At 35.3% G+C, this 27990-nt stretch overlaps 2 protein-coding genes across 5 annotated transcripts in view; both read left to right on the top strand.

Annotated features, from left to right (window-relative positions):
* Positions 1-27059, top strand: part of LOC134257299 (titin-like) — an 85082-nt gene extending 58023 nt beyond the window's left edge. The window contains exons 43-72 of one of the 4 annotated variants that reach the window (XM_062739933.1): positions 12486-12587; positions 12953-13083; positions 13259-13430; positions 13759-13827; positions 14299-14316; positions 15324-15454; positions 15563-15728; positions 15956-16033; positions 16757-16837; positions 17335-17634; positions 17896-18054; positions 18158-18445; positions 18584-18865; positions 19108-19125; positions 19683-19764; positions 20023-20226; positions 20644-20782; positions 21181-21374; positions 21471-21611; positions 21787-21904; positions 22028-22209; positions 22397-22560; positions 22810-23091; positions 23201-23332; positions 23440-23601; positions 23910-24090; positions 24298-24840; positions 25815-25964; positions 26356-26578; positions 26816-27059. In XM_062739933.1, the coding sequence (XP_062595917.1) occupies positions 12486-12587; positions 12953-13083; positions 13259-13430; positions 13759-13827; positions 14299-14316; positions 15324-15454; positions 15563-15728; positions 15956-16033; positions 16757-16837; positions 17335-17634; positions 17896-18054; positions 18158-18445; positions 18584-18865; positions 19108-19125; positions 19683-19764; positions 20023-20226; positions 20644-20782; positions 21181-21374; positions 21471-21611; positions 21787-21904; positions 22028-22209; positions 22397-22560; positions 22810-23091; positions 23201-23332; positions 23440-23601; positions 23910-24090; positions 24298-24840; positions 25815-25964; positions 26356-26578; positions 26816-27010 (5087 nt within the window). In that variant the 3' untranslated portion in view covers positions 27011-27059. The remainder of the gene's footprint in view (positions 1-12485; positions 12588-12952; positions 13084-13258; positions 13431-13758; positions 13828-14298; positions 14317-15323; positions 15455-15562; positions 15729-15955; positions 16034-16756; positions 16838-17334; positions 17635-17895; positions 18055-18157; positions 18446-18583; positions 18866-19107; positions 19126-19682; positions 19765-20022; positions 20227-20643; positions 20783-21180; positions 21375-21470; positions 21612-21786; positions 21905-22027; positions 22210-22396; positions 22561-22809; positions 23092-23200; positions 23333-23439; positions 23602-23909; positions 24091-24297; positions 24841-25814; positions 25965-26355; positions 26579-26815) is intronic. The other 3 variants (XM_062739934.1, XM_062739936.1, XM_062739935.1) reach the window with 3 other exon arrangements.
* On the top strand, positions 306-11828 carry LOC134257300 (A-kinase anchor protein 9-like). Its single transcript, XM_062739937.1, has one exon. It carries the CDS (start codon positions 574-576, stop codon positions 11722-11724), a length of 11151 nt encoding a protein of 3716 aa, XP_062595921.1. The 5' UTR covers positions 306-573; the 3' UTR covers positions 11725-11828.
* Positions 27060-27990: the final 931 nt, after the last annotated feature.

The raw sequence follows: 27990 nt of genomic DNA on the forward strand, positions 1-27990 counted from the left end.
ATCTGAGATATAACTACTTATCAAAATAAGGTTATCTAGAAGTATAAAGTTTAGGGTTAGCCACATACTATTGCTGCCAGTTTACATTCACTTTTGGTTTAGCTTATTAGTATTCTTTATGGAACACATTCAAAGTGTGTATATTTGTAATAATACTCCAAGGACTTGACAGATACTAGGATATACATTCCGTTTACCGGTCCTTTTTACTTTGTAAAAGACTACATTTCCTACATGACCGGGAGCTTTGAACATTATTTTAGCGACCAAGAAATTTTAAATATTTTATTCATTTATACTTAAACAACATATTGGATTGAAATATTAGATCATTGCTAAAAATTCCTGTGATACAATAGTTATATAAGTATTAAAACATTTGTGAGTTAATGCATTCCATGCCCATTTGTAGACAAATGCCATGTTTTTCAATGGTCATAATACTCAGCTAAATTTTATCGAACCAGTGCACTGTGAATGTGTATTACTAGGCATTAAGATTCTTAGGACATTTGTGAATATTTGCTTACATTGTAATGCCTTTGGTACAGAACTTCACTTTGGAATCAAAACATGGAGCCAAGACCAATTCTGAGGAAAAATCTTGGCCTAATAATAAGAAATGATATAATCAAGGAGACAGAGCGGCTCTCAAGATCTCCTAGCTATGAAAGATGTGGCTTGTTATCTCCTTATCAAGACAAGAGTCCAGTACATTCACCAAGGTATAGAGACACATTGTCACCTAGTGCCAGGGATATCCATTATAAAGACTTGCTGTCTCCCGGCCATGGACACAGAGACACATTGTCACCTAGTGCCAGGGATGTCAGTTTTAAAGACTTACTGTCTCCCAGTCATAGACATAAGGACACAGCGTCACCTAGTGCCAGGGATGTCAGTTATAAAGACTTATTGTCTCCCAGTCATAGACATAGGGACACAGCGTCACCCGGTGCAAAGGACTTTTTGTCTTCAAGTCATATACACAGAGAAAGGGTGTCATCCAATGTCAGGGATGTCCCCAATACAGACTTACTGTCTGCAAGCCACAGACACAGACAGACAAGGTCACCCAGTCCTAGAGACAGTGGTTACTCACTCCAGGAATTCTCCACTTGGCAAAAAGAAACAAGATCTAAAAGTCCAGGCAGTAAACATGGAGCTATTTTTCAGTTTGATGAAGATATTCTCCTTTCATCAAGGCATGGACGAAGCATTGACAGATCAAGTTCTAGAGAGAGCACATATTTGAAATATTCAGAAGATAGATTTCATTTTGATAGATTAAAACAGAGAGAATTCAGATCACCTAGTCCAGCAAGTGGTTCTCCAATTTACTATAGAGATAGGAGTCTACTGTCTTCAAGAAAAGAGAACAGACGGTCTTGTTCACCAAATGCTCAGAATAAATATTATTTCCGTCCAATTCCTGATGAAAGGAGCTCCAGGGAGCAGGGCTCATCACCATTAGAAAAGCATAAGGCCAGACAATACCCAAATGTTAATGATAAGCCAGTGCTTTCATATCAGGAACGGGAGTTACTCTTAATAAGCCAAGAGCGGAGCAATTTTAATTCTAGAGACAAGAGTCCACAGAATGCTTTACATACTGGACAAAGTAAAAGTGAAAACATTCCAGCACAACCCCGTATTTCATCACAAAGCACTCCCACATTCCTCATAGAAGATGAAAAACTCATTGATTCAAACCATTCCAATAAGGATTTATCACAAGACAATACTAATATTTCGACACCTGGTGAAGAAAAGTATGCCCAGACAAACAAACAGAAAACTGACAAAATCACACCTGAGATATCAAATAAGGAGGATGAGAAGATGTTTCTAAGTGTTGAGGGTGGACAGTTGATGGTTCAGGCTACAGACAGTGTTGCTGCTACACCAAGAAGTAGAACCTATTCTGTGATAATGGACCAGTCTAAGAGAGTTTCTATAGACAGAAAAACTTTAGAGAGAAGACTTTCCAGTTGTGAGATTTCTCAAGATAATGATTCAAACATTTTGGAAGTATTATCTTCAGCAGATGGGTTTGATAAGAAGATAGCAGGGGATGAGAGTGAGGGTATGACAGAAGTATCAGAGACTGCCAATAAAAACCAGCCTTTTGAACAGGATGTAGCACAAAATTCTGTTCTGAACAAAGAGATGTCTAGAGAAAATGCTGGCATTTCCAAAACTGATACTAGCAACTTAAAAAATTACACTGATTCTGTGAACAGTGATAGAGCATGTGAGGAAGATAAAATTTTGAATATGTACAAGAGCAATGATGATGAAACATCAAAAGTTATGAATAATAAAAAGTTCACCAGTGAAACAAAATCAGATAAATTGTTAAATGAAAAGACAGAGCCAGAGGATTTACAGGATAAAGTTATTCATAAAAAAGAAAAATTGGAAAATACAGAGAATAGAATGGCAAATGAAACAGAGAATGACATAACAAAGGAAAGAAGAGGGAGAAAAGGAAGAACAGAGGACAGAGGGCAAAGTAGGAGACTGACAAATGATCAGGAGGAAAGGAGAGACAGGCGATCTAGATCCAGAACTCCAGTCAGGTTTTTACTGGTGTCCACTAAGTTAGAGACTTCTAGTGGTAGAGAATCACATAGCTGTGAAAAGCATCATTCTTTTGATACAAGTGGAATGACAGTGACAGGGGAAAAGGAAAAAGATCAGTTGTCCAAGAAGTCAAAGAAGAAACAAAAAAATAAAGAACAAGAGAAAAATAATTCAGATGGGAACAGTAGTAAATTGACCTTAGAGGCAGAAGGAAAACTAAACAGCTCACCAACAGACATAAAAAATATCACATCAAAAGAAAGTCTAGACCATACACATCTACCAACAAGTACTTCATCATCTAAACATGTAGAAAGAAAGAGAGATGATGATAGAGAACTCCAAGGTGGTAGGAGTGGAGGTGTAGAAAAATCAGGAAAACAGGATAAAATACCATATCCTGATATAGAGAATACAACAGATGATACTGGAAAAACAAGAAAGGATACAGAGAAATTCATAGGAGATCCTGAGAAGTCAAGAAAGGAAACCGAGAAGTCTAGAAAGGATACTGAGAAGTCAAGAGGGAATACTGAAAATTTAAAGCAGGAAAAACAAGAGGCTGAAAAGTCATCAAAAGAAACTGAGAAATCAAGAAAGTATACTGAAACATCAAAGGACAATACTGAGGATTTAAAGCAGGATACAGAAAGGTTAAAACAGGATATGGAAAGGTTGAAACAGGAAATGGAAAGGTTGAAACAGGAAACAGAGAAGTGGAAATTAGATACTGAGACATCACAACAGGGTAATATGAAGTCAGAACAGAGTACTAGGAAGTTAAAAATTGATACAGAGACATCAAAACAAGATACAGATAGCTTAAAACAAGTGACTGAAAAGATGGAAAAAGAGCCCATCAGGTTAAAACTGGATACTTTGATGCAAACACAGGATACCATGAAATTAAAACAGGATACTTTGATGCAAACACAGGATACCATGAAATTAAAACAGGATACTTTGATGCAAACCAAGGATACCATGAAATCAAAACAGGATACAGATTTGTCAAAACAGGATACTGCAACGTCAAAATGGGATACTGCAAAATTAAAACAGGATATGGCAAAATCAAATCAAAGTATTGAAAAGTTGAAGCATGATACTGCATGTTTAAATCAGGATAATTTAAAGTTGAAACAAAACACCATGATAGAGGACAAAGAGAAATTAGAACAGGATACTGAAAAATTGAAACTGTATTGCAAGGATGACAAGACTTCAAAACAGGATACTAAAACACTAGCAAAGGATACCCAGAAGTTGAAACAGGATACAATGAAGTTAATGAAAGATACAGAAAAATCAAAACAGGATCCAGAATCTTCAAAGCAGGGTAATCAACATGATGTCAAGGAGTCAATACAAGAGACAGTTATGACAAAACATGATATTAAAAAATCAAAACAGGACTCGGAGTCTACAAAGCAGGATAATCAGACATTAAAACAGAAGGTTAAGGAGTCAAAACAAGAGGTGGAAACATCAAAACATAGTACTAAAACATCAAATCAGGATTTAGTGACTAAACAGCAGGATAATGGAAAATTGAAACCATATACTTTGAGGACTAAACAGGATACGATGAAATCTGCACCTTATACAGAGACATCAAAGCAGGAGGCTCAAACAACAATACAGAATACTACAAAGTCAAACCAGGAGACAAAAATATCAAAGCAGGATAAAGAAACATTCAGACAGGATAAACAGACACCAAACCAGGATATTATGACATCAAAACAGGAAACAGAGATATCAAAACAGAATACGGAGATATCAAAACAGGATACTAAGATATCAAAGGAGGAAATGAAGTCATCAAAACAGAATACAGAGATATCAAAACAGGACACAGTACAAAAAAAGAAAACAGATATATCAAAACAGGGTACAGGTAAATCAAAACAAGATTCTAAGCCAGCAAAAAACACTACAGAATCATCAAAGCAGGATATAATAAAGTTAACACAGGATACGGAGACATCAAAACTGGCTACTAAAACACTTAAACAAGAAACCAAGAGTGCTGAACAAGATACTGAGAAGTTGAAGTTGGATATCACAAGGTTGAAAAAGGATACAGAAAAATCTAAACAAGATACAGAGATTTCAAAACAAGAAACAGAGAAATCAAAAGACAGCACTTTAAAATCAAAACAGGATAAAGAAAAGGTTATGGAGAGGTCAAAACTGGGTATAGAAGGGACAAAACATATTTCTGCAGATTCGAAACAGGAAACAAAAAAATCAGGAAAGACTTATGGAAACTTAAGTCAGGATACCAAGAAGTCACAACTAAGAACAGAGAAAACACAACAGAATATGGAGAATTTGGAAGAGAGTGCCATTAGGTTAAAACAGGAAATGGAAAAGTCGAGTCAGAACACAGGGAAATCCAAACAGAGCAATAAAAAGTCAGACAAGGAAACAGAGATATCCAAACAGACTTCCAATAAATCAGAAGGGCCTGGTTATATTGACTTTGATGTACCTAGAGATTCTCTGAAGAATACAGGTCTAGCAATAAGAAATCCAGAAGACAATTTGGAGAAGAAAACTAAGTCTGTAAAAACAGATAGAGTAGACAGAGACAAAGGTGGTGACTGTAGAGTTATAACATTGACCTTGAAACCCATTACACAAAGCAAAGAAACTTGTACATTAAAGACTGTTAAACCAAAAGAACTGAGTATTGAATCTTCAAAACAGACATCTGAAAGCCAGGATTTCAATTCTGAAAGTCAGTCAAATTTTGGATTTAACAGAGACCGCTTATTTGCAAAACTGGATCCACGAGGATATAAGGTGGAAAACATTAGAAGGAAAAGCAGCTCAAGCTCTGATTCATCTATAAAGAGTCCAGAAGTTTTCATCAGTGAAGATAAAAAATCTTATGATTTTTTTACTGAAGCCCAATCATACTCAAAGATCCCTCAAGTGGAGACCACTAATAGTTCTACTGAAAATGATAGATTGTCTTCTCTGTCAGAGAAATCATTACAAACTTCTTCAAATCTTGGACAGCCATCTCAAAAACCTCTTCAAAGTCTAGCTGAAAGGCAGGATGAGACTAAAAAAGTCTCAAAGAAAGCTGAAGAGGGTGAGAAAAAAGGTTTTAAAACATTAGATTTGTCAAACACAGATACACAAAATCAAAATAAAATGACAGTCAGCAAAGACACTTCCATTTCTATAAATCTACAAGAAAAGGAAAACAATAATCAGGATCCAGAAAAAACAAGTTCCACAAAGAATATTGATGATCAGAATCTGGAAAGTAGAAAACCAAATCAAGAAATAAGCAGCATTTTAGATACTAAAACAGAGAGAAATGATGAGAAAAGTCCAGCTGTTTCAAATGTTAAAGACAGAAAGAAGGATCCAAATAAAGCAGACGTAAAAGAAGAAAGTCTTAAGGATGTTATTAGAAGGACCAGATCTAGACTTCATGGTGTAAGTGATGACACTGGATTAGAGATACAGAATAGTCCTATAGGAAAAACCAATGAAAAGGCCACTGCAGTAGAGCAAGCCAAAGAATCTGATACTCGTAAGGACAAAACTGAAAAGACTCGAGTAAAGGATTCATCAATAGAATCAGGTGTTAGGAAGTCAAAAGTCTCAACAACAAGAGTTGACAAAATTGATATAGTAAACTCAACACCCAGTTCAAGGGAGCAAAAAGAAGAAGAGATGTCATTATCTGTTGGAGAGAGAGATGAATTTAAAACTAAATCTTATGATAAAGGAGAAATAAAAATGACAGTGAAAGATCTGTCAGACACTGCACATGACACAATGGGAAAAACATCTACTAGTATTTCAGTAAATGAGAAGACAAAAGGACTTTTATCAGAGGTTAAGAATGAAGATAAAAATCAAAGTAAAGAAGCATTGGTAATGGTTAAACAACAGAGAAAAACACCATTGACAAAGAAAGAGCTAGTGGAGGTTTCTCATACAGAAAAGCTGGGCAAGCAACAAGATGGTGAAACATTACAAAAAGCAGAAAAGGCTAAAAATAGGTTTTCTCTCAGAACAGAAAACACAGACTCGGAAACACCTAAGTCTATCCAAGACACTATGAACAGTGGGCACTCATTGAATAAAACCATTGTAGAAGATAAAAGTAAACTTAAAATAGAGAAGACAAACCATGAAGAGCAAGCCAGAATCAGAGCTGATGATTCAAAAGAGAAAAGTCAAGTAGAAACAAAGATGATTCCAAACAAAAATAAAACACAAACCCAGAGTGCAGTTGCGAAACAAACTTCTTCAAATGAGGTAACTTGCATTTCTAAAGCAGAAACACAGAAAGTGAATACTGCTGAAAAAAGCAAAACTGAGAAAACCATTTCGACTGAACAGCAAAGCTCAGATATAGATAAAACAAAATTGTTAGAAGATGCCAATGTAGACACAACAAAACACACTACTAAAGTAACTTCTCCAAAGCAAGCAAGAGAAAAACCTGGTGATGCATTTGGCGGCAAAACAGTGAAAGTGGATTTAAAGAAAGCTAGAGAGAAACTACAGAACAACAAAACTGAAGACAAAACTTTAAAAATGGAAACAGACAAGGAGAAAACACAAAAAGCAGAACAGAATTTAATGGTCATAGACAAGTCATCTTTACTATCTGATGGAACCAAAAAACAGCAAACGTTACCAAAGTCTTTACCCAAACATGATAAATTTGAACAAATAGAAGAGCCTACAAAGATTACAAGCAGTTCTTATAGTCCAAAATCAAGAACAAAAATCTCCAAGAATGATTCATCAGATGAGATAAAACAAATAAATTTTAAAGACACAATTGACAATATTAAAACTAACCTTAAAAGCAGACCAAAGCAGAGTGATAGCAAAGAAAGGTTAATGCAAGTCAAAAAAGAAATTAGTTATAAGTCCACTAAGACTGAAAATAAAACTGAGGAGGTAGAAATGTACAAAATTGATTCCAGTCAACAAAAGGATGATAAACACATTTTGTCATCAACAAAGAATACAGGCAAAGAAAAAACACAAGAAAAAACACTGTTGAAAGGAAAAGACACTAAAATTACCGTTGATGAATCCGATACCAGTAAAAAGGATGATAAGACTACCCAGATTCCACATTTTGATAAGGACAGGAGTAAGGTCCTTCCTGGAGATAGGGACAGCATAAACACAGCAGATCTCCAGACCAAGAGAGAGGAAAGTAGCAAAAAGAAAGATAAATCAAACAGTTCAGGCAAAAATTCCAAAGAGAACAAGGATGAGGATTCTTCTGACAGAAAAATGTCGTCTTTAGAAATTACCGACAAAGAACCAGGACATAATGAGGAAAAACCAAATTGGAAGAAATTAATCAAGGTAGATAAAATGAAATCTAAGGAAGAGAAAAGTAATCCATCTTTAAAAGACATAATAAGCCGAACAAGAAACAAATTACAGAAGCCTCCAAAAGTGACCGATTTATTGCAGCCAGAGCCTGGTCAAGATGTCCAGGATGGTCAAGTAGAAATTGGGGCAGATAAAGTAATAGGTAAACAAACAAATACAGAGGCTCCATCACCATTAAATGCCCAGAACACTGAGATACTTAACAAATCCACTCAGTCAATTTTAGCAAACCATAAACAAGGCATTAATGATGATATTAAGGTTTTAAAACAGGATAATGAAAGCTCTAATGAAGACTCTGGTAAAATGAAAACATTAAAGCAAACTGAAAAAGATATTAGTTTTAATCTAAAAACAGAGGAATTAAAAACTAATGAAGTAAAACTGAAAATGGAAGAACATCAAAAAATAAAAATGTTGGAGAACAATTCATCCAGGAAACTAGCCAACAGAGCTCTTGAAGAAGAAAATTCAAGGTCACTTAAAAGTGCATCAGACAATATGACTAAAATATTGGATAAACAAACCTTAGAAGTGAGCACTAAGCAGCCAGAGGAGAAATCTAAAAATAGACATCACAAGAGTAAGACAACAGATGGTAAAACAATTGTATTGGACCCAGGTAACACAAAAAGTAACTCAACCACTGACGTAAAGCTTGGCTCACGAGCAGACGATAAGGTTCACATCACACACAACACAGAAGTAGGTGCTAAGGAATCAAAGCTTGTCAATCAAGAAAAAGAATCAAATGAAATGTGCCAAGGTACACTGGCTCTATACACACACAGGAAAAAGCAATCTCAGGCTAAAAATGAAGCAGAGGTCAAAGGGGTCACAGAACCACAGAGTAATTTAGATAGAAAGAATGAGACAAGTAGAGGGAAAACAAATCTGAAAACGACAAGCGTGGCAGAGAAACACACTGAAGGGAAGAAGTCGAGCAGGGCAGAGTTACACACTGGAGACAAATCTGGTTCATCATTTGATCAGCATTCTGTGAATAATGAAGGAATAAAAGATGAAAAGAACATCTGTGCTAATACTCAGCAGGAAAAATCATTTGTCAATAAGCAAAGTAATAAAACAATTGGAGTGACAAAAGGATTAGAAGAAACAGCTATAATAAAACCAGATGTCAGTGACGAGTCACCTAGGAATAAAGACAGTAAGACAGCAAGTACAAGCAAAGGATCTAATAAAAAGACTAAAGTGTTGAAGGAATTTGTAGTTATTAATGAAGTCAAACCTGTTAGTGATGGCGACATCTTACAGACAGGGGTAGCAGCAAATAAAATGAAGGATTTAAGTGAGAGGGGAGAAGAGGCAACAGTTATAAATCTTAAGCCTGTTAGTAAGAAAGTGACACTGCAGGAAAGTGACATTAAAAACGAAGGGAAAAGTGAACAGGTGAAGGATTTACTAAGAAGCAGAGAGAAATCAATTGATGTGGACAAAAAATCTGGCAAAGATGCATTAAGTGAGATAGAGAATGGAAGCAGTGCTCCACCTGAAGAACCAAAAGCAAAGAAAAAAGAATTGGCTGAAACGGAAGATAAAAAGAGTTTAAGCAAAACAGACAATAAAAATGGTGTAAGCAAAAAGGACGAGTTGCAGACTAAAACTAAGAGCAGACATAAGTTTGAATTGCCTCTGTTAAAGTCTTCAAAGGTGAAAGCTGATTCAGTAGCACCTGAGAAAACAAGTAAACAAAACAGTATTACTATTGAAGAAAAACCAGGAAAAGGGTTCTTAAATACTGAGGGAAACAGTAACCTGAAGGAAACATTGGACCAAAAAGCTGAAATGTCTGTAAATCTTAAAAGCACCAAGGCTGATAAGCAGGTCTCTGATGGAGTGTCCAAATCTAAGAGTGCTCTTAAAGTTAAATTTGATACTGAAGTAAAATATTCTAGTGGAAATGAAGTTAATGAGAGTTTGAATAGAAAACATTCCAAAGATAGTAAAGCAGGTACAAGTAAGAGTTCACAAGATGACAAAGATGTGAAGCATTCTGGTGGATCTCCAATACAAAACAGGAAGAAAGTAGTCCAAGACAATGGGCAGGGTGGGCCAAAACAAAATAGTAAAAAGCAAGAAGTATGTAGTGATCCGGGTGTCATACTTAGTCCCAAGGGATCACCAAAGCAAAATCAAAAGAAACTAACTGCTGGAAGTGACCAAAATGGATCACCAAAGCTAAATAGAAAAAAACTGAACACTGCAAGTGATCCAGAAAATAGTGGTCTACAGAAAAAGGTCCATTTTAAAGATGTAGACAAGGATTATCAGAGGAAAGTCTATGCACAGGAAGTGGCCAAGAAAATTCAGACATCCATCATTGCTGACATGAGAAGTAAACTTAGATCCAAAGCAGCAGCCATTGAAAAGCACCAGGAGAGGATAAAGGCAAAAGAGGCCAAGACTCAGGAAAAAAGTTCACAGCCTGTTATGTCTACTGCTCAGGCAGAGGTCAAAGAGACTTCACAATTAGCTTCCAAACCAGCTATCAAACTGTCCCCTGAAACACCCACAGAGTCCCCAGACAACAGGAAAACTCAAGGTGTGTCAACAAGCACTGCATCAGAAAAGTCCAAACAAGAACTTATAACAGCTGTCAAAACAATAGAGAAAACTGACATCGTCAAGGAAAATCAGACAAAGGATAAAGGTAAAGCAGAACAAAAAGAAGATTTGGTCACAGAAAATAAGGAAACCAAATCTGTGAAACAAAACAAAAAAGTAACAGAAAAATATAAGAATGACAGTAAAAAGAATGAAGAAAAGAGTGAAGGTAAACAGAATGTCAGTTCCTCACCAATACTAGTCACCAAAAATAGAGACATGTCAGAGGACATCAGTAGAGGAGAGCAGGCAAACCAAGGCTTCTTTGATGTCTCAAAGTTTATAACAAACACTAAAATTAAGGAGTTTAAGAAGGAATTGAAAACTGATGATCAACACCAAGAGAAAGAGAAGAAACTTAGTGGTAAAGATATCCAAATAACTAGAGGTGTTGAATCAAATCAGAGAAATGACATTCAGTTTATTTCCACAAGTTTCTCAGGACCAGAGTCACCAACCAGTGCAGGCAGCTCAAAGGATGACCAGAAATCCCCAGAATTTACTTACCAGAAGTTTGACTTTGATGAAAGCTCAGAGAGCAAATCTCACAGCTCTGACTCCACAGTGAGGGCTGATCAAGTCTCTGATGAGGAAGAGGTGGGGGAAGGTAGTAATGAGGACATCATGGCGGAGCTGAGGAAGCTTCTTCCTCTGGAGATCTTCAGCTCGAGGAGGAGGCACAGAACTGAGGATGATGAAGATGTTCCCTGTGACTGCTGTGAGTGCCAGGGCTCCAGTGAGGATGAGTACAGCATGGATGGCAGGATGCCTCAGCTGTCTGTGATTGGGGAGGAGGATGAAGAGACAGTGTCTGTGTTTGATCCTGATAAAATGGACAGCGAGGAGATGCAGTTCCATAGGACATTCATGGAGAAAGTGTACAGCAGGAATCCCCGAGCCTCTAAGGTCTTTAACCCTGGGGTTATAGTGTCGAGTTCTGATTCTGAGGAGAGTGAAGAGGTTGAGGAATCAGATGACTCAGCTTTTGATTCTATGAAGAGACCTGTATTTGACATTGAGGCATTCCTAAAATACACAGGAAATGTGGAGGACTGGCTAGAGAGGATAGAAGAATTTGGTAATGTCACAGGCATGCTGCCATTCATCCTCATCGTATAAAATCATGGACTCGCTTTCTTCTATGTTAACTGGAAAGGCATGCTGGTACCACTACAAAATCCAGTGTCCAGTTTCCCATTTATCTAATACCCCAAAGAGATTTATTCCAGGATAACTAAATTATCCTTCAAAAAGAACTAATAATGTACCATTACAATAGTCCATCAATATTTATACTCCTCCATTTCAATTATCTCTGATACTTTCCTGTTATGATCAAGGTCTTGTGTATTTTAATCATCTATGATATTCACCTGAGAGGTGCTGCCCAGTTGGAATTGAGCAATCTTCAGCATCTTGTTTTCATGAATAATCTTTCCAAGTTCCTTCTCTCTATAGCCATCAGATGTTATTTTTATATTTGATCAAACTTTGTAAAGTTATTTATTATCTTGAATGCGTCCATGACACAATTCATTAAAAAATACTCTTCTTTATGAATGTCCTATTAATTTACAACTGACACTTCTATATTAACATTTATTAAATTTTCTCCAATGCCCCATTACAATGTAATAGTAATTCCAAAAAGTTTAATTTAATGTTGTCATACATATCACAATTTTACCCAAAGTATTGTGCAGCACTTTAGAAAATTACTTGAAAAATCTTCCCAACTATAAACTTGTTTTCTATGCACTGAAATGCAATGCTTTGTTCTTGAGATGAACACCTATTGAGGTATTTTTGAGATCCACACCTGTTGAGATTTTTTTTTGAGATGTACACCTATGTTTTGTTTATTCCTCCTCTTGCTACAGTGCCTATGACCAGAGAACCCTCCAAAGTGTATGAATACAAAGTGTTTGAACAGGACTACAGTGTTCCCTCCCGCTCCTACATCGACCACCTCACAACCTACAGTATGTATCCCAGCGCACAAAATATAGGTCCTCTATAAAGTCTTTGGACTATTTTCTCTTAAAACTGTAAGTATATATTGCAATCAGCATGTAAGTAGAAACAGGCATCAAACTGACTTATTTCTTTGTTTTAAGCATTTTTGATTATTAAAAAATATATTATCATGATTGATAATGAAAGTGGTGTCTAATAAAACTTATTTATTTAACTTTATTTAAATTATATTTATTACAGCATTTTCAAAATCTGATAAGATATGTTACTGAATTTCAGCATATTAGTATTCAAATTACTTTCATAAAATTTGCATTGAGAAATTATTATCTGAATGAATGGTGCCATAAATGTGTGTATTTTCTGTCAGTTCCTCCACGACTGCCCATTGAGAAGCCAGAGTTGTACACCATCAGTCCCGAGAGTGTGACGCTGACATGGAAGCGAGCACGAGTACCAGACAAAATCAGGGACACCTGTAATCTGTCTTACACAGTCGAGGTGGGATGTGTTTCTTTGTTTTCTACCAAGATTGAAATCCTTAATTTTGAAAACGATGCGAGTACCATGATATTTAAATCTCCTATATAGGCTGAAGTTAAAGTTTATAATGCATAATATGAATCTACTGTATTGAATTGACTATTATGCTGAGTTTTACCTGTACTAATTACAGGTGAGGAACCCCCCTAACTTGGACTGGCGTGAGCTGGTCACGGGACTGACCACTACAAACACGGACCTGAAGGGCCTCCATCCCCGTCTGGACTATCTGTTTAGGATCCGTGCCTGGAATGAGTATGGCTGCAGTGAGCCAAGTCTCCCTGTGTCATTACACAGACCTATTGGTTAGTACACATTGAGAGTGCATAGGTCCAGATCCATTGGAATATGGAGTTATGTATGTTTGTCAAAACAATCTACAGATTTGTCAGTTTCGTTGTACATATGTCTATTCTAATGAAGAAAAAAAAAATTTCAAATTCTTCACTTTTTTTGAAAATTTCTTTTAAAGCTAATAATTTCTTTTCCTGCAATGTGCAAAATATATTTATCTGGTAAAATTCTGAGAAAAGAAAATGTGTTTTGATTAGGTGATGCTGTTTGTTATATTATGATTGGTTGATGATAAATTGCTGAGGGATTTTCCAGATTTAATGACTATTTATATTACAGAGCTGTCAGATGACTATGACTCCGGAGAAGACTGGGATGAACAGTACAGAGTCACACTAGGAGATCTAGGTACATACCTTCCCAGAATTCCAAACCATTCCCACAATCCTTTAGAATGATCTTAGATTTTTTGGAAGATCTTTATTTAGATTACATTCTCTATTGCATTGAAATCTGTTTAGTGCAAAATTTTCTCTCTTTTATTTCATTTTCTTTATTACTGGTATTCTTTTTTTTTTTATTTCAGTTACATTTTTTATCATTTGATTTTGTGTAACAGTGTGATAACTTTCTTTTACATATATATATATTTCAATAAATTGTCTTTTTTATTGAAAGTTTTTTCTCTAAAGAATATGAACAATTTTTCATTTTAACATTTCTTGCATGTTGAGGTCTTAATTGCAGATTAGAGTCGTGAGCCTCCATATATGTTTACATATTAAAATCACAGTTTTATATTCCGATAATTTGTACTGAGCCAGTGAGGGCATATTAAATTTTACATGAGAATTAGAGATCCCATGTTTTGAATTTCAGACACACCAATTGATGAAGGTATTCTTGTGTTTGGTTTGAATGGAGTGTGGAAATTTTACATGATTAATCCTATTGCTTCGAAAGAAATTCTCTCATGAGAATTATTTGTTATAAAAAAAATAAAAACTAACAGATATTAATTGTTTGACAGATTTTGGGAATAACAACCTCTGTTAATGTACATGTATTTATACCAGAAATATTTATGCTTTTACATCATATAATTATTAATTAAAACTTTTCCTATGAGTGATTGGTGGAGTTTTAATCTTTAACATTTTTTAGTGTGTCAAAAATGTGTCCTTGAATACTGCTTTATCTTTTATATGCACCTTCCCAAGGCATATAAAAATGTAATTCTAAACTCTTGTTCTCGTCACAGAATCAATTTAGTGACATTTTTTATGTGAGCTTTTTTTCCACTTTAGTACAGTAAAAAGAAATGGTTATTTATTTTATATGGGGGAACCACTAATTTCTATTGTGTATTAAATAATAGATGAATGTAGAATGATGGACGTAATATTTTTTTAACAGATAACTTAACAGTCATTAGAATAAGTTGACATAGTATAATAATTCAATAATTTCAGCTTTATAATAAATTTATAGATATAATATATCAAAGTATAGAATCTATTAATAGTTACAAAGTAAAAAATAGTTTGAATCATTAATAATAGTTATCCTTATTTTAAATGTTTCATAACAGAATAATCTGAATTCTCTAGGTGACTTACAGAAATAGCATAGAAAATAGTTAAAGACTAATATGTATTAAATCAAAGAATCTATCTATTTATATACAGAGCGAACATACTATGTGTATTTTCCTTATTTAGGGGGAAATATTTACAATGTCCGTATTTAACATGGCTAATTAATTTCCTTGATTATATTTCAGGATGTATAAGAAATCTTGTTTTTCTGAGGGCTTTTGTAAAATATCAATAGAATTATAGTTTCTGTAGTAAATTAATTGACCTAGATTGAATATCCATCTTATAAATAAACACCTTTTTCAGCTCCACCCAAATTACCCATGGAGACCCCCAGAATCACAGACAGTGGAGAGACTGCTATGTTGTCATGGTTACCAGCCAGAATACCAGCCTATGCCAAGAAAACACCAATAACTTACATCATAGAAATCAAGGCATGTTTAAATAAGTCTAAAGAGAGCATAAAAAGTTTTATAATTAAGTGTTTAAACCAGAAACTCTAAGTAATATTATGAAGCTGACTTTTATTTTTATCCCTGTAGGAGCCCCATGTTCCTGGATGGTCTAGACTGACCAGTGGAATCAGCGATACCAGCTACTTTATTGAAGGTTTGAGGCCCACACAGGATTACCAATTCAGGGTCAAGGCCGAGACCCAGTATGGAGTTAGTGACCCCACACTCCCAGCATCACTGGATAGACCCAAAGGTCAGTTGACATGTGTCATAGAACAGTCTGATGATCTAGGGTATATTTGATTATAAATCTTATTTATACAGGGTAGTGAGATTTATCTCTGCTTGAAAATTACTAAAGTAATAAAAAAGTGTTGTAAATTCAAAAATTAACTTTATTTACATAAAAAAATGTAAGTGGTATATATGTAAATTAATCCACTGCTAATTAATAAAGATCATTTACCAACCACTTTACAGAAAAGGGAAGGAGATTAGAATTCCTTCCAGATATGGAGTATTATGAACTTTTTAAGCGAGACTGGAATACTAACTCAGGTAGAAACTGGGTCATCTTTTGACCTTGTGATCCCTCCATAGTACCTTAAAATCTGACCTTGACCTGATTTCCTCTATTTCTCCATAAAAATTGAATTATATCTGACACTGTTAAAGTTTTCCAACAAAGTACCTTCTGGATTCTGATCGTTTATTACATATATCAGAAATCTTGAATTGCTGATTAAATTGTGCATGAAAATATAGATAATGTGCCTTGAATGTGTTACACTTAATTGCAAGATTATTAACCTTTATTCATTGATGCTTATCAAAATAATAGTGTGTGTTTTGCTTCTACTTAGAGGAGAAAAGTGAACTACTTTGATGCATGAATCTTGCATGAACTAAGAGTATCGAACATCTTCTGGAAGAAAATTGTAGAACAGTTTATGGTATGTGTAAGCAAATGATTCCGGTGTTTTGCAATTCCGTAATATTTATTTTAGTTTCTTTGTTTTTCAAAATAGAAGAATATTACAGTTGAATATATATATAATCAAACATTAAAAAACATAGGTAAGATGAAGTACGTTTGCTTTGATTGAGGTTTACTGACTGCTAAATTGTATATCTAGAGAATCTTATATGATATAAGTATCAAGATTAACATTGATTAATTTTATTAATCTAGAAATAGATATAGCTAACAAATTAATACGACAAGTCCTGACTCTTGCATGTGATTATTGTGTTTAAATGATTTTTTCTCCTGGTTTACAGATAAGAACAAGAGACCCAGTGTAGATCTACTAAGGGAGGACATAGACTTACCAATAAAGAGAGAACCCACTCCTTCTGGAGGTACAAATACCGTATAAGTGGAAATTTTAGCGAGACTCAAATTTAGCGATTTGTCCTTGAAAACTGGTAATTTATTTTTAGCGAGATGTTATTTTAGCGATTTTAAAATGCACATTAAAGAAACTATTACAAATAAAACGCAATTAATTTTTAGCGATATTCAATTTTAGCGATCTGGACACCCTCGCTAATAATGCCAATATTAAATCCTCGCTAAATATTCTACTTATACGGTACTCAGTGTGTGTATGGAGGGGCGTAGTCTCAATTGCAAGCTGGATACAATACACTGAAGCACCAAATATTGAATTATGTGAAAATTGGAAGGAATTAAGTTCTTGTATTGTAATTTCATAATTAATACTTGTATCTGAGGATAATTCCATGAAATTTCCTAGATGTCACTCTGAAAATAAAATTCATGTGTGTGACCTTTTTAATTTTAAAATCTTGGAGAATTTATTTTTATGTGAAATTTATTTCTTACTCTTGTACAGTACCCCCTCGGATCCCCTCCTCACGACCTTTGATCACTCAGCAGCTTCCAGACAGACTGTCTATGTCGTGGATGCCAGCCCGAGTTCCGTCCTATGTTAAGAACCAGAAGCTGACGTACGTTGTGGAGATCCGTGAGCCCCCCAGCACGCTGTGGAGGAGTATTAAGGAGGATCTCCGGGACACCGAGTACGACGTGTCAGACCTTAACCCTGATCAGGACTACCTGTTCCGAGTGCGAGCCAGGAACGAGTATGGTTTGAGTGAGCCCACCATGCCGGCTTCAGTCATCAGGAACAAAGGTATACATTTTCAAGTAAAGTACATTGTACTTACTAAAGTAATTTCCATATTTATGCAATTCTGAGCATGTATAGAAATTTATTTATTAATTAATTATTTATTACCTATGTTGTATCTTTATCTAAATGATCTGTAAAGAACAAATAATTATAATAACTTGATCAAATAGTTATATTATATCTGTGGGGATGATTCAGTTTAAGTGTTATTTGAAATGTTTGGATTTAGCCTTAGATATATAAGATTGATCACAATTACAGATGACTACGTGCCCCATGTATCCAGTCGGTCTGGATCTTTCGATAGTGGGAGTCCGTGGATCAGATCCAGGGCGTCTTCTGTAGAGAGCCTGAGGAAACAAAAATCATTTGACTTCACAGACGATGAGTCAGACATCTACATCAACAGGGAGAAAAAAGGTAGATTTTGTTGTCCCATTTTAATTATTATTGAAATATCCTGTTTTCACTCTCATGCTGTCTGCTACTGCATAATTTCATATTGTCCACTTTTAATTTTTAGCCTGTCCTCCTGAGTTTAAGTCCACAAATGAGGATGTACATTATGGAGTGGCAGGGACTTCCTGTAAAGTGACCTTGGGGGTCAAAGGTTATCCCCTGCCCACTACCTCATGGTTCTTTATGGGGGCTGAGGTGGATTATGGGGACAATTTCAAAGCTCACATATCCCCAAGTGGTAATGCTACCCTTGAAATCATCAAGTTGACCAGAGACCTGATAGGGGAGTACAAATGTACTGCTGAGAATGAACATGGAACTGCAACAAAGATCATCAAGCTGGAACTGGCAGGTAAGGGATTTATAGAGTACTATATAGAGTGTTTAGTTACATAGGAAATTAACTGTTTATCCAAGTGACTCAAAATAGAAATTATATTTGCCAGACTGCTCACATTGAGACTTAACTCTAATTTAAACAATTTTCCAGACCAACCCACTGTCCTTGACCCACTTTCGGATTTGACCTTGGACAGTCACCAGTCTGGAAAGCTTGTCTGTCGAGTGGATGGTCTGCCTTATCCCACAGTCAAATTCCTCAAGGATTCCCGCCCCCTGACTAGTACCTCCCGTCTGAGGGTCGATTACGAGCCCCCAGACACCTGGACCTTGACCTTGGACAAGGTCATCACTACAGACTCGGGAACATACACCTGTGTAGCTGAAAATATGGCAGGAAAGAGCACCTGCTCTGCTAAAATCACTGTGGAAGGTAGGGATTATTTTACTGGTCAGAAATTGTGATGTATCCTTGTACCTTTGTATGTAGAAATACTTTTGTAGATCAAGTTTATGAAAAGAGACATTTGATGTAATGATTAACCTAATTTTCTGATACTTTTGTAGACTAGTTTATATGTATATATTTTGAGGATATGATGTGTGTTTATAGTGAAGTGTATTAAGTTAATAAGATTAGTTTACTAAGAATAGTTTACTAATTGTTTGTTACAGAAAATGAAGATCACTTAGGTATATTGCATGAGGCCTTAAAAAAAAAACTTTTAAATCTTTAAAACATTTACTTCTTATGTTGTTGCTTGCTTTGATAATTCCACCCAAATAAAAACACAGTTAAGTCTTTTCCCCTTTCTTTCTTTCTTATCTTTGGTTTGATAGATGAAAAATATTGATTAATAAAAAAGATACTTTTGTAAATTAAAAAAAAGGTGTGATTTGGGGTATAACTTCAGATACTGTTGAAACCATTAAGATTATATATGTACCATTATATTATCTTGCACTGAATACCAAATTTTTGCATGAACTTATTTATTGTCTCTATTATTTCATTATAAGCTATTAAACAGCTTTTACTTTTTGTTCAAATTTCTAAGTTCTTTTACAGCTTGAATATAAATTCTTTTACAGCTTGATTACAACTTTTACTAAATCATTTTCATTGATTCATCTTGATAAAAAAAATAATCATTTTCATTAATACATGTTGTACATTGTAATGTCATCTTCTATTAGAAGAGAAATTTTTATTCTGTATTTAATGTGATGCTTTTATGTGCTTTATTAAGATCGGGACCTTATGGTGAAGCCCCTCCCCTACAGAGAAACTTTTATGGAGGATCACTACCACGTATTAGAGGAAATAGGAAGGTAAGTCTTACAAACAACATCTAGCAATAAGGCTGAAGGGGGATGGGGACATGCATGGCAATTGATTAAGCATGTCAATAATCAGAAAAGAATATATGATTTTTAAGATCTTTGGAGCACTGTTTATGTATATACATGTATTTAACAATATTTTCATGAAGTCGATCTGTCCATTTTTCCATTTAAAAAAAATAATCAGCTGATTTGTGACGTAGTACAGGAAATTTTTTTATCCTCATTATCAATTTTCTGTTACAGAGGCAGACATGGTATTGTGCATCGAGTCTTAGATAAGTTTACGGGGAGCGAGTACGCTGCTAAGTTTATTCATGTTTGTGATGAGCACCAGAGAAGATTCTTCAGGACGGAGCTTAACATCCTGAGATGGTTAAATCAGCAGGGTGTACCTAAACTGGTGGACGCCTTCATCACAGAGAGGAGGATCGTTATCATTACAGAGATGTATCCTTTGAATTCAGAGCACTAGTCAAGATCCTAAAAACAGAATGAAATCTTACAGGATATTTTGTGTTTCCTGAAGCTGGAACCCAAAAAGGAGGCATTTTATTTTAAAAAATAATTAATAAGATTTCTATTTGTTACCAGTTGCTCTGTATGTTTTTCTTAAATCTGTAAAATTACCTATGTTGGGTAATTTTACTTTAATATTCATCAAGATTTTTTTTTGCCTAAAAATCCCCCTTGTTTCTAAATCTGAAATTGTTTCAATCAGTATTAACAATACGTATCCTTGAATCATGAGAAAATCCCAAACACATGAGGTGTTTGCTGCTAATATACCTAATGAACGTGAGGAACAATCTACATTAAAGCTGTACAATGATTATGTTGTTTATTTGCCTTGACCTTTTACCTCAGTGTAACTAATTATGACATCATAGACAGAGTGCTACAGGACCCCACTCCCACAGAAAGTTTGGTGGCCACAAACATCAAGCAATTACTCCTTGTCATTAAGGAGCTTCACAAGGCATCCATCCTTCATCTGGATATCAAGGTATCGGATACACATCTTTTTGGTTAATTTTACTGAATACATGTATAAGAATATTTGCTTTATTTATATGAGCTATATGAGACACAGCTCTTAAATTGTCATCTTTTGGGTTTTACCTTATAATGATATGTTAATTAACCCTGAGAGATTACAGGTCTTGCAAAAAAAAAATTCACTCTAAAATAAAGAAAAAAAAAATGGACATAATTTAGACTTTCTTTATGCATGTAATAAAATTTACCCCTGTATTTCTTTGAATATTAAATGTTTTAAAAGTACACTTTTTAAGATGCAAATGTCAAGATATGGAATGTCAAGCTGACAACTGCAGTCTTGAATTGTGGTTTTCAAAGGAAATAGGAATAACTTGTAAAATTTAATGTACTTGACATTTACAGCCATCAAACATAAGATTCAGCTCAAACACAAATCTGACCCTGATTGACTTTGGATTTTCGGAGAGACTTCAGCGCAACGAGGAAGTGAAAAAGAATTACGGCACTGCAGGATTTTGTTCTCCGGAGCAAGTTCACAATGAGGCGGTGACCGAAGCTTCTGATGTGTGGGCTATAGGAGCCACAGTCTACACAATGTAAGCAGCAAGACAACTCATGTGTAGCAAAACAAGTTATAAGATACTTCTTGTGCATATTTGGACCTTTCTCATACTTCTGACTTTATATTACAGGTTGACTGGATTGCCTCCCTTCCCAGGCTCCACACAACAGGAAGTACTACAGAGCACCATCCAATACAGGTGGCAGGAAGTGAACGATTTGTCACCAGAAGCCAATGACTTCCTCTCAAAAATCCTCATTAGAGATCCCAAGTAAGCTGTAGAAAAAAAAAAATTCTTACAGTGCATATTTTAACAGCCACGATGTAAAGCAGTTGACAAGTCTTTGGCTTAATTCATGTAGTTATGAATTCATGTCTACAATGTACCGATAGACACTGTATCTGTTTCTTGAATTTTTATTAAAACACTTTGACTTCTCCAACAGAGAGAGAATGACTGTTGATGGCTGTTTGTCTCATCCCTGGATTAAGAATGCAGAGTCCCAGGGTGGAGTGATCAGTCGTGACAGGCTCTCTGAATTCCAGACCCAGTACAAACTTAGGGTAAGCTTCATTTGATTCAGTGAATATTTATCCTGACTCTATACAAACTGTCGTATGGAATACCTGTTCCTTTCAGGTGACTGAGTTTTACTGTAAAATACATGTAATATCTGTGTCTTACAGTGTACAACATCAGCCACTAGGGGTCCAGTCAGACTTCAGCCCCTTCTGTCTGTGTTAGAGGGTAAACAGGAGACTGGTATCCACGTAGACAAGGACTCAGCTACAGGAGAGTTGTCTTTCCCTGAGTCCGGATTGTACGGAGAGTTCCTGGATCAGGAGTCCTGGTTTGACTGGCAATCAAGGTAAATAGAATGTTCATCTTCTACAATCCAATAATGTATTGTGGAACTTAGTGCTGATCAAATTAATCCTGAGGCATCATACACTTTTCTGAGGTGTTCAGTAAAAAGTTTTTTTCAGTTGATAAATATATTAATTATTCTGATCTTATAGAGTGTTTTCTGAATTTCTTTGCTTGTTGTCCTGTAGATATTACTATGGACTTGATGCTGATGAGTCAGACACAGAACTGGAATCAGTTTGTGGTGACCCTATCTTAAAGAAGGAGAGGGAGTGGCTACAGATGGCTGCTGAGGAGAAAAAGCAGCTACAGAGGCCCCAGGACTTCTTCCCTAAGGAAGAGGAGGAGGAAGGTAAGTACTGAGGACAATATCTGCTCCTCAAAGGGGTGTGGTCATTATCATCTCTCTCCCATAAATGGGAGATGTAAACCAGATGGATAGAAAATTACCTTTTTTTTCTATATTCAGCAACTGCAGTTATCTAGAATGTTATTTTATAGTCCCATAAAATTAAAGATAAGAGTGTCTAACTTTCATTCTAATCAAATTATTCCTTTCTTCTGCTTCGTCTTTCCTTATTTGTTGTTGATATATCTGCAGACAACCCCCAGTTTACCATCAAGTTACATGACACTTACTACAGGCCCGGAGATGTGATCACCCTGTCTTGTCATGTCACCAGCTCCTCGACCCTCAGCGTGTCCTGGTTCCAGAATGAGGAGCTCGTCACAGACGGGAAGAGGATGAAGACGTCTCTGACAGAGGAGGGGATAGCTACACTGGTCATCACCTCAGCCAAAGCCTACGACGACGGCATCTATAAATGTACAGCTAGGAACAAGACTGGGAAGTCATCTACTTATGCCAGAGTCATGGTGGGAGGTGAGGGGTCTTAAAGTTTGATGAAAATGAAAATATCCTAATACTTGGCATCTTTATTAAAGAAAGTAACAAGTTTGTAATTTCTATTTCTTTGATACTTTTCTCTCAGAGACACCTCCTCAGCCTGGTCGACCAGTCATTTCACAGATATCATCATGTGACGTCCTGTTACTATGGGAACCTCCAGAGAATGATGGGAACTCTGACATCATCAGCTACCGAGTGGACTACAGGCAGTCAGGTAGACCAGTTCTCCTTTTTCACTTCACCTATTCATGTAAAGAGCATATTGCAGCTTGTTTTTACACCTAGATAAAGTGGATTTTAATAATTTGTTCTAACTTTCAGGATCAGACAGGTGGTGTTTAGGAACTTACTCCATTAATGAGTGTGCCTTGGTGACTGGACTTAGTCCCAGTACATCTTACCGATTCAGAGTCTGTTGTACCAACAATGTAGGAGACAGTCCATACAGTGTGTCCTCAGTCCTCATCACAACCAAACCAAAAGGTCAGTGTTTACAATCAAAAGTGAATAAAGAGGAAAGACACTGTTCAAAGCTGAAATTGGAGCTAGAGTCAGGAATGTCAGGGATTCAGTGCAATTTGACTTGCAGTTACATGTTTACAAGATGTGCTCAATAAGATGTTCAGAGCTTATCATAAATTTATATGAAATTCATACACATTTTTTCACAGAAAATTTGCATGAAAAAAATATTTATACAATTTTTACATGATTTTCAAATAAAAAGATAATGACATGAATATCATGTTTGCCACTTTTCCCAATTTCACAAACATCTTTTGTTTCAATAGGTTCTGCTGACATCAGCTTGGACCCATTCACAATCTCCCAACTGTCAAGACAACACGAAGGGCTGTCATTTTACCAGCCTCCAAAGAACAGACTGTCACCCGAGGACATCAGCTCAAGGGAGATAACTCTACAGACCACCAATGTAGAGGACCAGTACAGCTTATCTAATGTTCTGTGGAGGTAAATAGTTCATTACAGTATATTGAGGGTGAGGTGATCAAAACATAACTAGACTGACTTATTTAAATGTTTATTTCATAGGTGGTGTTTAGGAGTTTTTAGGAGAAAAAATTATAGAAATGTGTATGAAACTGAGCTATAGAATTTTCTTTGAATATTTATTTTTGAGCAAAATGACAAGATATTAAATTTTTCTTTATTTTTCAGAGGAAATTACTCTTCATCCTATGTGCTTTCCACAGACAAGACAAAGAAACTTCATAATATCACAAAAATTACACCAGTTTCTGATTTACACAAAGACAGACTATCGAGAGAGCTAGAAATTCTGCGTACTCTGAGACATGAGAGATTTGTTCAGCTGTATGATGCCTATTTATATATGGACAGATATTACTGGATAATGGAATACCTGTCTGGAGTCAATGTTGTAGAACACTTCTCTTATAAATCTAAATACACTGAGGATATGGTTGCCATAGTGATACGGCAGGTATTGGATGGATTGCAGTTCCTGCATTACCATGGTTATGCTCACCTTAACATCCAGCCCAGTAGTGTGATGATGGTCAGTCGCCGCCGTCTGGACGTCAGAATTGTTGATTTTAGCTTGGTTCAGAAGGTCACCAAGGAAGGTCAAGTTGTTCCCAGGGAGGGCAATCCTGAGTTTATGGCCCCTGAAGTGGTTGTCAAGGAGATGACCTCATACCCTGCAGATATTTGGTCTGTTGGAGTTTTAACTTTCTTATTGTAAGTATTGACTCTGCAAGATGTATATTTTCATTGGTCATTGTGAACAATGTGGTATTTTGTTTAATCTCACAACACCCCACTTTAAATTACTTGTACATATTGAAAATAATTGTGTAACATATTATAAAATGTAAAAATTATGCTGTTGTATGTTTCTAAAAGGTTCATGTCATGCAGACCCTGAAATAGATCCTGTTCTTTAAATATGTGTAAAAAAAACTTAATTAACAAAAGAAGAGTCCTCTTGCTTACATTTGTATGTCAAGTACTTGATTTTCAAATGCAGTCCATAACTGGATGCATTACAAATTAATGATTTGGTGTTGTCCGTCTGTTAGTCTATTAGCTTTTTTTGTGGCTGCCTCATAACTAAAGTTGATTTAGGCCATCTTTGTCAACTGATGCATCTTGGGTAGAAGGTGTGTTAGAGTTAAAAGGTAGTTCACTGTTATCTATCATTATCACAAGTATGTGAAATTTTGGGAAATCTTGTCAGGTTCATAACTGAAGAGAACGATTAATTTAATCTATTAAAAATCATCAAAATTGGACAGAAAATGCCATTTAGGTAGAAAGTGTATTGCATTCTAAAAAAAGTCCATTGTGGCCATCATTTAAGGTTACATACATGCATACATGTGTATAAAAAATTAAATATTTTGAGATAAGTCAAATGAAAATTGTTCTTGATGACCAACATTTTGTTTTCAAAGTTAATTTCATGTAAAGCTCTAAAATTTATTTGTTATCATTTTTTATATTCCAACAACCAAAGAAATGATATTTTGAAACTTCATGTGGCAGTGACATTGTTTCATTAGCAAAAGAAAATTTTAAACTTGTCCATGATAACCTAGGTTTAAATTCCCAAGTATGCAGTAGTGATTGAGTAGAATTAATCAAGAGACTGTTATTGTCAGGAGAGATTGTGTTTTATCTGGTGATATTAATCTCCTCCATTTCTTTCACAGATTGAGTGGGGAATCCCCCTACAAGGGACAAGATGAGGAGGCCACCTTTACAAATGTAGCCTACAATAGATACAATGCCCTGAGTTTGTACGAGAACATCACAAAGGAAGCGCTCAAATTCATCTTCCGGGTCCTCAAACGGGTCTCCAGGTAAATGGCACCCTCTACTGGGGGCCAGAAGTTACGGGCATTCCTCTTATATATTAAATCACAGACATGTCTTTCATTGCTTTGATTCATATCTAATAAATGAACAGTTGTGAAAACATGTTTATAGGGAACGGGATCAGCTCTTGGGTTTTTTCTATTATGGTGAACATTAACCAGGTTATTGAGATAAGCATACCCTATTGACATGTTTATTTTAGAAGACAAAAAACCAATTCAGCAATAGAATTTGATGTCCAGATTCTATCCCTTGCTATCTAAATTGGGTCACCAGAGGATTTATTTGCTCTTAACCTACAAGATTAGAAATGTCTTTACATTAAAAAAAAACCCCTTAGTATTGGGACTGTTTTAATTTTATTTTTGTTTGTAGAAATAGAATGACTGCCAGTGAATGTCTAGATGACAAGTGGCTGCAGACATCAGAAACAATGCTGAAATTCAGAACAGAAGCTGTGTTTTCATCAGTTAAGCTCCGTAACTATGTCACTGAATCCTTCCTGGAATCCATCAAAGCTAGTGAGGCAGAACTGACGAGGCTTAGAGAGAAGTTTCTCATCAGACAAGAGGTCAAGGTCACAAAGAAAGCTATAAAGGTCAATATAAAAACTACTAAACATGAAAATAAGTTAATTACTTTACATTGAAGTGTTTATCAGAATTTTGTTTGAATCTTATGTTGTCTATAAAATTACCCAAAGGAAAAAAAAATCAGCATATTATTGAAAAGCCTTATTATGATCATCAAATTTAAGGTCATGACTATGTTTTGTGGTGAAACAAACTACATAATTATGTACGATGGTGTTTCTAAAGATAATGTGCTATTTTAGGAGGATTCAAAGAAAACAGATCAACATACTGACAGTGGAGTGAACCAAACAATGAAGAAGGAGGTCAAGGACTCAGAAATTGAGTCAGAGGTCAAAAGGTCAGAGGTCAAGAAGAGCTCCAGTGTGGAGGACATCGCAGATGAGCTTGTTAATGGTGCAATGGATGAGGCTCTTAAGTCAGAGACATTAACCTGAAGTGATATTAAACCAGAAAGGACTTGATAAGGAAAATATTCACCAAAAACACCTAAAAATGAAGAAAATTACATCATGCTAAAGCAATTGTGATTAAGATTTTGTTTTGTAAAAAGTTTGATAGATATATTGCTTTTTAATATACATGTATATGTATTGATATTAATTTATTAGAATTTGTTTGAGACTTGTTTGTTGCAGTTTTGTGATATGTGCTTTTAGATTTTTAATGAAACTGTGTTAGTTTTACTTTAATTATGTATATTGAACACATTTTCATGTTGATAATATTTTCTGCTTTTTTAATAGAAAATATAAGCATATACAGTTTTTCCACTGAAGTTGATGTGACTTGCTGTTTTTATTTATTCTTAGATCCTTTGTTATGCTGCTAATTTTCATTATTGTATGTATGATATATTATAAATTAAACATGAATACTCTGTTTTCAGTTATACTGCATAATCATTGGTTTATTACAGTGTATAAACTTTAATCGCCCTATCAGTAGGAGTGAAATATGACAAGGCCAAACTTCAAGTGCAATAGATTTCTTTTCAATAGATTTTTTTCCATTATTTTTTAGAATATGTGCAATAAAATTTGGTTCTGTAGCTCTTGTCTGTGATTTTTATATTCAATATTTGTTTGGCTATCATCCATTTTTTGATTTTTGTTTTTGTTTGTTTGTTTTTCAGGAAAAAAAGGAAAGTGAAATAGGAAACCAGTTTACCTTAGTGATATATCCCTCCTATTTCATAATATAATATAACTATTAGATGAATGTCTTTCATTAATGGTACCAGGATTTGATATGGTATGAATTTTGGAAGATCAAATAAGATTTTTCAAAGACACATGCAAGTGGTTCCAGTTCGTGCAGTGCAAATGAAATGTTATTCTGTAAATATGGAAACATCAAGGAGAAAATAAATACTCAATCAATAGTAATTTGAAACAGTGGAACTTAATGAAAAGAA

Source organism: Saccostrea cucullata, unplaced genomic scaffold (assembly GCF_032062105.1).
Source record: "Saccostrea cucullata isolate Sc308-1 unplaced genomic scaffold, CSIRO_AGI_Scuc_v1 ctg2626, whole genome shotgun sequence".
Classification (NCBI taxonomy): Eukaryota; Metazoa; Mollusca; class Bivalvia; order Ostreida; family Ostreidae; genus Saccostrea; species Saccostrea cuccullata.

Coding starts and splice junctions, on each gene's coding strand:
- LOC134257300 (XM_062739937.1), top strand. CDS start 574: ATGGAGCCAAGACCAATTCTGAGGAAAAATCTTGGCCTAATAATAAGA.